This window comes from Chelonoidis abingdonii, chromosome 14 (assembly GCF_003597395.2).
Source record: "Chelonoidis abingdonii isolate Lonesome George chromosome 14, CheloAbing_2.0, whole genome shotgun sequence".
Classification (NCBI taxonomy): Eukaryota; Metazoa; Chordata; order Testudines; family Testudinidae; genus Chelonoidis; species Chelonoidis abingdonii.
Window position 1 is genome coordinate 14,252,652 of NC_133782.1, and position 12,397 is coordinate 14,265,048.

At 42.2% G+C, this 12,397-nt stretch overlaps 1 protein-coding gene across 1 annotated transcript in view; it reads left to right on the plus strand.

The window, feature by feature from the left end:
• Positions 1–695: 695 nt before the first annotated feature.
• BCAS1 (brain enriched myelin associated protein 1) overlaps positions 696–12,397 on the plus strand; it is a 92,573-nt gene continuing 80,871 nt past the window's right edge. Inside the window, exons 1-3 of the mRNA XM_032774711.2 lie at positions 696–870; positions 7,464–7,545; positions 8,429–8,513. Coding sequence (XP_032630602.1) covers positions 7,474–7,545; positions 8,429–8,513 — 157 coding nt within the window. The 5' untranslated portion in view covers positions 696–870; positions 7,464–7,473. The remainder of the gene's footprint in view (positions 871–7,463; positions 7,546–8,428; positions 8,514–12,397) is intronic.

Here is a 12,397-nt window from a genome sequence, read left to right on the forward strand (position 1 = left end):
TCACACCACTACAGCTTGAAGAACCATCGAGCTCCTGGTTTTATACTGTTGCTTAAGTGAAGCGACATGGTTTAATACTCTATGTGTGGGGCCGAGAAACTGAAACCTCTGAGTTCTAACCCCAGCTCTGAAACTGTCTTGCTGTGTGTCCTTGTGTGAATCTTTTCACTCCTGTGTGTTCCCCTTTCCCCATCTGTAAAACAGGAAATACTTATTTTGAATTGTGGGAGCACAACAGAGCCTCAGTCATGCTCCTGTACCCCATTGTGCTCAGCCCTGTACAAACCCAGAACAAAAAGACAGTCCCTGTCCCAAAGTCTTTGAATGAAAAGTAATACCTACCTAAGAACATCAGCAGGATTAAATGGTTAATATTTCACAATGCTCTAAATTGCTAAATATGATTGCACTTTCCAGATGGAAATTTAAGATCCATCTCATCTACCCTGAACAGAAAAGCAGTGAATAATTTTCACTTGCCCTATTTTGCCAATGTGAGGGAGAATTGTGCTTTTTTAAACAGTGTTCAGCAAACAGTTGTTATTCCCGGGAGGAGAGAGAATTTATTGTTGCTGGGACAGCCCAGTGTAAGAACTCATCAGGGGAAAAAATGAAGCAAATGGATGTAACTGAACAGGTTTGAGTGTCCCTAAAGTCCAGGAACAGAAAATAGTTTGACAGGGCTGGTGGAGTAGCGCACTCCACCCCTCTGTATATTTGCACCTAGTGTTAGTGAGTATTCTGACAGCAGATTACTAAAGGCACAAGCCACTGCTGGCAGCTGTTTGCTAAGGGACTGCAGCACCTCCACCTGAACAGCTCCAGGTTGGCTCAGTGGTCGTGGGACTCTTTGGCAAGAACCTGTACAAGGTAACTTACACTGTTATGATTTCTCCTGTATCTTGGGCTGTGCTGTTTTCATAGTGTACCATTTCTACCCCAGGATTGAACCTAGATCTGTCTGTTCTCATGTGAACTTCTGCCAAGTATGCAGCTGCGAAGCTGTGTGTTGGCTTGTTTATTCTTCAACGTGGCTGTGGCTGGTGTACGGGTTTTTTTTTTTCCTGTGTATCAGCATTTTCTACCTGATGCTTAATGCAAATTGACAGAAAGACAAAAGGAAACATACTTCCCAAAAGAGATTCTTACCAAATTGCATGGGACTATTAAACCCTTCTTGGTACTTGTTGATTTGTCATTTCCCTGGTAAGATTTGCCATGAGAGCCTGAGGTGTGACTGTAAATGCCAGTCTTAGCTAGTTTACCCTTCCCGTTTGATTAATGCATGTCTTGCAATGCACTCCTGTCTTGTGAAGATTGAATGTGAAACCTTAAGGACTTTAATTTTGCACTTTCTGAAGTTGCTGTTTGAATTGTTCTAGGGTGGTTCCTGTTTGTTCAGAGTGAGTAACTTCACTCCTCCCTTGTCCCCTCCCATCCCTTCCGTTCCCTGTAAGGTGAATAAACTCTCCTTCCTTAGCTGAGGTTCAAGAGTCCTGTTTCCCTTCCCCCCTTAGAACCCAACTCCTGTCCCAGCTATCTTCTGCAAAGGGTGACTGAGAGCTGGATGACTTCTGTGAAGATAGGAGGGGGGTTTCTGAAGGCCTTGTCCCAGCCCTAGTCTTTTCTTGGTTGCATATGGCTCAGATCAGCAGAAAAACTTGCTGTTCCTTAGGCACAGAACATAACTAAAAAAGAGAACTGAGCCTGATTGATTTTAAGCAAAACATATGGGTTGCTTCACTGCTGTATTAACTGAATGCCTGAGCTCACTGTGTACTTTCCTGTATTGTGGAATGCTATATGATGCAGCTTGCTGTAATAATCTTAGATTGGTCAATAAAGGGCATTTATTTAGAGGGTCAGTTTCAGACTGGTTTCACATAGCATGGGCAAGAGATCACTTTTTATTTATTACTTTCTCAATTTCTACTCTGCAAAACCACATATACACACAGCAGAACCAAACCTATGATTTTTGGATGGTGGGGGAAGGGAAGGTGATATTCACCCTTACATAGAGAGCCACACAAGGACTGAATTTCTCCCTTGTGGAAAATGCTATGGTTAAAAGAAAAAAAAATTTCTTTTGGGATTTATTTTCCCTGTTCCCAGTAGAAGAGGTGAAAAACAGTTCAGAAGAGGAACTGTTTATGGGTTGTGTCTGACTTGGATCTCAATAGCGTGCTTTCCTTTTAAATCCGGTTAGACTACATTCCTATCCTCCAGATTTGATTGATCCTCCTGCAAGGCTACAGTTGCAACTTGATATAAAAATCTGTATCCTCTTAAAAGAAACCTCCAGGCTGATGGCAAATTTACCTTTATACTCCCTCCATACTATGGCAAGGACTTTATTCTACAACTTTATTCCCATGATGGTGTGTCTCTCTACAAAAAATCAATAGTCACCCCCACAACAACCTAGGTCTGGGAGAAGTTTGCTAGCAAATCTCATGTGGAATCATGCTTTGCCTGTATCTAAAAAGTACGAGCTCTTTGGGGCAGGGACCATCTTTTTGTTCTGTATTTGTACAGTACCTAGCACAATGTGGTCCTGGTCCATGACTGGGGGGTCTTAGGTGCTACCACTGTAGAAATAACTATAATATATAATAAATAGAAAGTGATGCACCTGTAAAATGTGAAATCTGATTGAAGACATGAGGAGACCCCAACTGGGAGCTCTGAGAGAAAAAGTGTCCATAGTCAGAGAACAGCTCTCAGACAGCGACTGACAAGATCAGATTCTGCTTAAAAGAAAACTTACAGATGATCATAGAAGTTAAAGTAAAGTTCATCTGCGGGTTCAGGCATTCAGTTGGTTCAGCACCAAAACCTTGCCTATACTCTGCTTAAAGTCCCTGAATGGTACTGAGTATTTTCAATTCACTTAAATCACTGTGAATTGCAGCTGCTCAGCACCTTTGAAAGTCATGCATTTAGATGACCATTTTATGTAGGTGTCTAAATGGATTCTGGAGCCTAACTTTAGGCAACCCAAGTTCAAAAACACTGGTCTAAGTAAGTTTGCTGCTGCTGAAAGGAGCTGGCATGACAGCCTTGGAGAGTAAAGTCCGGAGAACAAATATAGCAAAGAATGCAGCCGTGCACGCATCCTCCACCCAGCAACCCATCAAATCACCATACCGCTGGGCTGGAGAAAGAGGGGTTCCACCTTAATGTCTTTATACGGGATTGTCCTGTGACTTTAGGTAATGTGCTGCAATGCCAGACTGGCCCAACTGCTTATTACATGGTGCTCAGCTGACAGGCTCAGCCTGTCCTGAGGGAAGCAGGGATTAATAATGCTCCTAATTGCCATTATGAGGTTTTCCCTCTTAGGCACATGTAAACTAGTGTGTGCATTTTCACGCCTAATTTGTGCATTTACTGAAATTGCATGTGCAAATAACTATTTGCATGCACAAATGGCCGCTTGGACTGCTAACCAGCCAAGTCGGCAGTCAGTCACGGTTTGCACCAATTACTTGTGCACATATTATGCACTCACATTCTGTTAATGGAGCTGGGCTTCCGCTCTTTTGCTAACCAGCCTTAAAAATGAGACGGTCTGTCTTAAACTGAGTTCTGCATCTGTCATCTGAGCTGAAATAGCCTCCTGGGAAGATGTTATCCATTCTGACTAGATGTGTGCAAAAAGATCCTGCCAAACAAGCGCTTTCCTTGGGAAATAGGTTAGGAGAAGAGAAATGGTCCCTAAATGGGGCCCTGAGCCTAGTCGCCCTGCACCTGGAGAAATTCAGCTTTGATTTGAATTGGATAGCTGACTTAACTATTTTGATAATAGACCTAACCAACCTCCTGGAGGCAACTTACCCTGCCAGGTGATGGAAATATTTGGATATTTGAAAAAATACAGCAGCTCTTTGTGAAACCTTAAGTTTGACAAAATGCATCTTGGGGCCGTAGCATCTTCTGAGGCTGGCAACCTAGTTGTATGTTACTGTTTGGCAATCTAGAGTGAAGTCAGTGGGTAGTATGTATGCTTGCAAAGGCTTTGAAGCTGGACAAGTAGATTTGCTATGATGAACAAAAGTCCTAAAAATGGGAGCTCTGGATGCTGAGCACTTCTGAGAAAAAAAAACCAAAACAACATGGCCATTTCATTTTGAAAATCTGGCTCCAAATGTGGGTGCTGAAAATCTGTCATATCAATCTTTGCTGCAGTGATATCTAAACATAATGGCAAGATTACAGGAGAGAGGCAACCACAAGTCTGTACCAGACTATTGTGGCAAATGTAAGTGATGCTGGTTTAGCATAGTTATATGCATATGTGTTAATATAATCATCTCTACTGATGCTTAGCTTTGTCTAGAGGTGGCAGTGACCTTTCGCTTGAATATCACTTTTTCTTGAATATCAGCAACATGTATGTTTGGTTGGGGGGGTGGGGGCAGGTTAAAGCAATATTGGAGAATCAGAGTCATATCTTGACTCCAGGCAATGTCATTTTATACCCAGATAGTAATTGCAAGAGACTCATTACCTAATTTTTTCAGTAAGCACATTTCCATTTAGATTGTAGAGCAGCCATTGGTAATACATAGTAATGACCAATTGTTGTGACCTGAGATAAGTCTGAATGGATAATATCACAAACACTCACATGATGGAATTTTCTCTGGCTTTTTGTGTGAGTATTTTCAACATCATCCAAGCCAATAAGGTAACAAGTTAATCCCAGCCTTTTATCAAAAGCAGCTTTCAAATGAGCTTTTACCTCTTTTGGGTTTCCATGAGATAGACAGCTCTGAGGATTTCTTGAATTTCAGTGTGAATGTTATTTTGATTGCCTGTCACAACAGGGCCCCATTTTGGGTTGGCCCTGAGGCACTAAAGTAATATACATGATTAATAACAAAAGATGTTTTATTTCAGCTGGAATTATATTTTTTCAATCAAATTTATAAAGTTAATTCTATGTAGGAACGTAAAGTTCTGAGACCAGATTCTGATCTCAGTAATATACCACTCAGATGCAATTGAAATCATTAGAGTTGTACTGATATCAAACTGGTGCAAGTGAGATTACAGTCAGACTCCAGACTCTTGTGAAAATAACTAGATACTGTGTTCTTTTTCTTTCAAATGCACGTGTTACACCTAACACATAGGAGGGAAGTGACTGCCGTACTGATTACACTGAGGCTTTACAGCGCTGCATCTTGCAGCGCTCAGGTGGGTGTTTTTTCACACCCCTGAGCGCGAAAGTTGCAGCGCTGTAAAGTGCCAGTGTAGCCATATATATATTGCTTACACTGTGTAAATTGTATCATCTGCTTGTGTGAGCAGGTAAGCCTGGTAACATTGTGCATGGATAACAGAAATAAATTCTTCAGATTCAACTAGACCCTGAATTTCCCCACTGAGATTAAGCAGTAGGATTTTAAACCACTTTTTATCTCCAGATAGCATGCTACTTTGTTGCTAGGCAACAGAACTACCCAACAAGGACAAGGGGCCATTATACATCTATGGGGAAATGTTGGCTGTTTTCCACAATAAGTCAAAAGTTCTGCTACATAGTTGAAATATCAGCTGAAAAGATAAACCTCTTGTAAAACTTCTCTGCAGTCTGAAGTCAGGGCTCAGTGCTACTTACAAAGGTACTCTTATTGAAATAAATAGATTAGCTGTGTTTATGGACTGAAATCAATGGGATTATTTCAGTGTTCACTTCAGTCCAGTATCAGGCCTTTAACAAAACACAGTAACCAAGGAGGCTCAGCCATAATCTCACCAAATTTAGGAGTTTGCATACAAAAGGAACCAGTTCTGAAGAGTTTGCATACAAAAGGAACCAGTTCTGAACTATCCCTGGGGAAAAAACCTTACTTGATGAGATTTAGCAAAACTACCCTGGTTTTGGCCTCTCTAAGCAGAATTTGGGACCTAACTGTAACCAATTATTTGAACCTCCAACCTTGGTGGCTTCAGCTACAGTGAGACCTTTTTCTGAACAAGTTTTGCAGAACCAAAGGCTGACCAACAAAGTATAACAACTCTGGATTTCCTCCCTCTTGAATATTGAAAGATGGTCTAATTAAAACACCTAGAAAAATCTCTTCTCAGACGTATATCTGTGCAACATGACTAGGGTCATGTGGGAGTAAGTGAGAGAAACTTACTGCCTAACTAAAATAATAAACTGGATCCCACATTTTCAAAGAGGGAAACATGGAACTGCCTGCACTGTTTGACAATTTGGGCCTAAGATTGCTTTGTTTACTTCTGTGCGGCACTCAGATACCATCATTTAATAAATGGAATGGGATAAAGTGGAATGAACTATGAAGTTGCCCAGTGACTGTAGAACTGAACAGTCCCAAAACACTCGAGAGTTTCCTGTTTTAAGGTCTGGTCCAGACTCTTTCCTTTTTCTTTATTTAGCATGGGCAGCATATAGGCCCTGACTCCAAGCCCATGAAAGGCAATAGGAACCTTTCTATTGATTTCAGTGGGTTTTGTTTTGAGCCCAATGTGCTAAGCAAGCTGCTCTGAATAGCTTACAGTCTAAAGACCTGGAGAGTTCAGATGATATACTGCAGTCAAAGAGAGACCTCTTAACTCAAACTTATTGCCTATGCCTAACCCACTCATCTAAGGCCTGACCTAAAGCCCAGTGAAGTCAATAGGAGTCTCTTCATTGACTTCTATAGATGTTGGATCAGGTCCTTAATGAATTAAACTTATTACCTAACTAAAATACCCCACCTGGACATGACCCCCCCATTTGGAGCTGCAACTGGGTCTACACTGCTCTTGTGCCAGGGGAATTCTCTCCTTGACACCGTCTGGGGCCTTTATACTCTCTATATGCCATTAGCAAGGCATGTGAGGCTGTCCGGGAGGAATGGGGGAAGAACATCTCCTGTAGGATTTGCATACTGCACACACCATTCCTCTGGCAAGAGCCAGATTCTCAAAATGCCTAAATGCGTGCTTTTTTCCTCTTTTAATTGGCCGTTGTGTGAAAGCTGTTGGGATAGTTTCTCCCACCCCCTGGTTGTTTCAGTACTAGTGTACTCGGGTGTTTTGCCTTTTGTCTTAATAATAAGCAATTCCCTGCATGCCTTATGCCTTCTTTCCAGCTAGCAGACATAGGCTCTGTGCTCTTGTTTCACACATCTTAACAGTTCATATAGTCTTAACAAGGAACCCAGGTGTCAGCTGCAACTAAACTTTGTGAAGAAGCCAGAAATGTATGTGAATCTGCCCCATTTTTGGTGAGCAGTTGTCAGTAAGGGCAGCTGTATCCAAGTAATGAGGCCTGTAGCATCAAAGAGACAGTGATGTAATAAAGAAGCAACTTTCTGCAAAGCAGATGGGACTTTCTAGGAATTCTAAGGTGCCTGTGAAAACTTGTGGTCAGTTGCCTTCTCTTAATTTCACAGGCATGCATCAGCTTTGTACTAATAAACTGTTTTTCTCCATAGCACAGCAAATATGGGAAATAATTTGACTGTTCAAGAAGAAGCTGAAGACCAAGATAATGTGTGCACAACGGAGAATGATCAGGTAACCAAGAAATCTTCAGTCTAATGTTCCTTGGCTACTGTTACCTTAATAAGAATGGACAAGAATTTGGGTGCCTAACTCCCTTTTCTACTTTTGAAAATCCCATCTTTATTGTATACAACCTTCCTATATTAAGGGCTGGATTCTGGATTCCCTGTTCTCATGTGTATAGTGCGGGAGGAAAGGCTGCATGGACACCAGAATCTTGAAGTGCAATCTTGTCCCCATTGATGTTAATAGGGGAACCCCTATTGACTTCATTGAGACCAGAATTTCATTCCTGTCCCCTTTGATGGGAACAACAAAGCAATACATTCCATTGATTTAAGTGCCTAAATGCCTTAAGATCGCGGCCTTAGGCATGAAAACCCAGATTTCTAAAGATATTTGCTCCACTCAGTTTCTAAGGTTCTAAGTCAATTTGAAAATGGGACTTGGGCTTCGAAGTCACTTAAATGCTTTAAACATTTTTACCAGGTATCTTCTGCTACACTGGTGTGTGCAAATTATGCAAATATTTATTCTAAGGCAGGGGTCGGCAACCTTTCAGAAGTGGTGTGCCGAGTCTTCATTTATTCACTCTGATTTAAGGTTTCGTGTGCCAGTAATACATTTTAACGTTTTTAGAAGGTCTCTTTCTATAAGTCTATAATATATGACTAAACTATTGTTGTATGTAAAGTAAATAAGGTTTTTAAAATGTTTAAGAAGCTTCATTTAAAATTAAATTAAAATGCAGAGCTCCCCAGAAAAAAAGACAAGACCTGGACAGTGCAAGTGCCACTGAAAATCAGCTTGTGTGCTGCCTTCGGCACCCATGCCAGAGGTTGCCTACCCCTGTTCTAAGGCATGCAGCTGAACAATATATTATTTGATGTTTCAGGTTGTGTCTGAACCTCCTACCAGTGCTAAAAATGGGCCTGTCACAATTCAGATTGCACAGACTGTTTCTTCTGAAAATGACAAAGGTATGTACTGTCACATCCACTCTGCTTTTGCTAGCAGCTAGGAAGATACAAGGTTAAAGCTGATGCAATAAGAAGCAATGTTTAGTGTCAGATGAAAAGATTAACTCGTGCGAGCTCAGACTTGTGAACCAGCACTTGTGGTTTTCAAAGCTTTGGCCTTTCACAAAGATTAGATAGCAAAGAGAGCAGCTAATTCAAATACTCTCATTAAGCTGTTTGTTTAATCAGATTAGGTGTTTGCAGCTGCAAATTCCACCTAAACTATAAAAAGCTGTATGGTAGACTGAATATTTAGGACCTGATTAATCATTGTCCTAGGCTAGCACAAAGGGATTAAGCATGGATGTAAAGACCTAGGGCTTGGCTAGGTTAGAAATTTCAAAGCGCTGCCATGTGAGTGTAGTCAGAGCCACAGCGCTGGGAGAGAGCTCTCCCAGCGCTGCTTGTAAACCACATCCCTTACAGGTGTAGAGTGCAGCACTGGGAGCCACGCTCCCAGCGCTGCGAGCCACGCTCCCAGCGCTGCGAGCCACGCTCCCAGCGCTGCGAGCCACGCTCCCAGCGCTGCCACCCTGATTACACTGACACTTTACAGCGCTGCATCTTGCAGCACTCAGGGGGGTGTTTTTTCACACCCCTGAGCGTGAAAGTTGCAGCGCTGTAAAGTGCCAATGTAGCCAAGCCCTATGTCTCTGCCTGAGCCCAAGCTGCAGGGGGTGTTCGGGGGTGGACTGAGGATGGACTGGAGTTGGTGTAGGTGGGGAAGACAAGGAAGGAAATGATTTAGGGCTGGGAAGCAGTGTGGCTGGGACATCTTTCTTCCCAAGTATTTTGTGCCCCTGCATAGCCCCATAAAAGTCATGGCAGCAAGAGGCACAAGTGAGGGCAGCCCTGAGGGCCCCACCAACCCTTGCAAGCTCTGGAAGAGATGCCCAAACTGCCTTTTCTCTACGCCAGTGCTTGCACCCAGGCCAGTGAAGGGATGAATCCACCCCTTAGAGATGCTCTGAGATTGTGGGTAGATGATGGGAAGATGTGTCACCAAATGGAACGGAGGAGAATATGTAACATGTTGATGGAGCAAAAGCTTCCTGCAAGCAACAGTCAGCAGCAGCAACAGTTATACCCAGTGTCGAGTTACCAAGCGATTTCTTTGTGCTCTTATGCCATGTGGGGAATGTACAGGTCACTGGCATAGAAACTGATCATTAGAAAGGGGAGGCAGGAGAATAAATGGTAGATAGTGTCAGGAGGTTTACTACTCACTGCAGGAGTGCCTCCTAGGGACCCATCAGGGGACTAGCTCTCAACAAGTCTGATGCCTTCTCCTTTGGTTGCTTGCCATGTGGTGTGTGTGTGTCTCTCACTTTCCAGACTAGATTGCTCCTGCTTCATGGCTTGGCCCTCCTGCTAAGTCACTATAGCTCTCCTTTTCCAAAGTCTCAGTGTCCCACTGGACAACCAGCAGTCTTCTGTTCTACTGCTTAGAATGTGCCACTTCCCCACTAGCTGGTAGGGGAACTGGTCCTATCCTTCACTCCAGATTTCATCTCAGGGACCCTATATTGAGCAGCCACAATGTATGCAATCTCACACCCTGTTGCTCTTTCCCTGGGCTCCATCCTACCATTCTTCAGCCCTTCAGGCTACTATTGGAGCTCTCTCTAGTCTCTGTGGCTAGAGAGTCTGCATTCACAGGCAGGATGCCAGGGCATACATTCTCTAGGACTCCTTCCTCCTCTTCTCTTTCCAACTCCCCTTCTCTCCAGAGTTCCTCCCTACAGTCTCCTCCCACTACCAACTTCCTCTTTGTACTTAACCCAGCTCAGCTTCATCAGCCATTAGGCCTTATCAGTCTGGACTCTCCTCCAGGTGCAGCCTATCATGGGGTTAATTGGCCCTTTTTTCCTACTCATGCCCTTGTGTGGGGTAGATACCCCCACTCCAGCTGGGTTGGAAGAATGGGGATTGCATGGGTTAGAAACATGTTAAGGCATTTGAAGTGCTCCTATCCCACCATTTCTAATAGAATCAGACCTACCCGAAATAAAATGTTTGCCTAATCTGTGTCCCTGTGCCACTCTGCCAAAAGTATTCTTCAGTGGAGGTTGCAGGTGCTCAGGGCTGCTCAAGGATTGGCTCATCACACATTTACAGTCATTGTATCATATATATAATACATCTTTATATGTATGTTACAATGACTATAAATGTATGATGATCCATTTTTTTTATAAATAAAAACAATGCCAATAAAATGCCCTAAATTTAAAAGTGTATTCTAAAATTGCCAGCTGAACTCTAATGGTAGTATCAACATAGGTGTGGCAGAATCATGCAAAACATTGAAAGTTAGGATGCACCTGATATTGATAAAAGCAGCAAAGAGTCCTGTGGCACCCGTTATAGACTAACAGAGGTATTAGAGCATGAGCTTTTGTGAATACCCACTTTGTCAGATGCATGTGATATTGATAGAGGCCGGTGAAATGAGCTGAAAAAATACTGCAGCTCCGTGACAATATTGACTTGTTTGCTAATGAGTTATACAGGTTGATTATTTTGATCTTCATTAAGAGTGTATATAAGATCAAAGGAAAGAAATCAGATGGGAGAAGGGCAAAGTTTCATGCCAGATCTTCAGCTAGTATAAATCAACCTAGTTTCAGTGGTCTGGACCTTATTCTGCACAGAATGACTATATTCTGTTCTACCAACATCCACATACATTGTTAAAGTTTCAGGATTTAAGGCATATTTCTAGATTGCTAACAAGGCTGAGATGTAAGGGAGGGCAAGATGCATGGTATTGTACAACTACCAAAACATGCGGTTATTAGTATATATAAATGATTTAGGTCTGTAACAAGCCTTGCCCTCACATCAAATCAGCCAGAGAAATCTTCTGAGTGCAATCACCAGTGCTTTTTATTTTTGGTGTCAGTTTCCACCACCACCTATTTACAGTCCACACCAAACTAGCAACCGGGGGTGGGGGGTTACACAGCCTTTAGCTCCTCCAGTCTTTTCCCCTCTTCACTTCCTTCCTGCAGTCCTATATAGCCCCTGGCTAATGAGGCCCGCAAATCCTTCCCTTCTAGCAATTAAGCATGGCATACTCAGCCAGCCCCAATTAATGCTTCTTAATTGGAGCTGGGCTCAGGGGCCTGGCTCAGGACCTCCTGGCCAGAACCCTTTTATAAGGTCCCAAAATAAAGTGGTGTTAAATGAAAGGAAAGTTTAGAAACCAAATGACTGTTCCTTAGGGATTTCAGTAAAAAACATGTAAACATTCTCTTTTATCATCTCCTCTCAACTTTTGGCTAAAAACAAGTACAATCTCACACGTTGGATGAGTTTTTTGTCTGGAACACAAAAGTCAGAGCTCCTTAATTGGAGAAAAATCAGCACACTGATTGCAAAAAAATCACCTTGCTGACAAATACAAGGGCTGGGAATGTGCAAACTCAGGCTTAGAAGTGAGCTTCCAGAGCCCTGACTTTTTTGTTCCAGACAGAAAACACATCCAATAAACATTTTTATTAATCTGTGTCTCTGGCTTGATCTATAACAATCTTAGTAAGTGTTGTGGTAAGAATATTGCATATGCTCATATCCTAGTAAACATTCATGACTCATTTTCTGATTCCTGATTATGTTCTTGGTTATTCTTGGGATATTGTTTTGACTAGAAAAATTATTAGTTATTTGTGTGGAGAAAAAACTATTAGAACCTCCTTTCTTTTACATTTTTATATTAGTACAATCAATAAGTTGAGGCAAGATGTTTACAAGTCCTAACAGCCTTAACACAGGAGATGTTAGTGGGTAAAAGGCCAGTAAACTAGTAAATTGATTGTTTTTGATGCTGTCTACAGTACAGA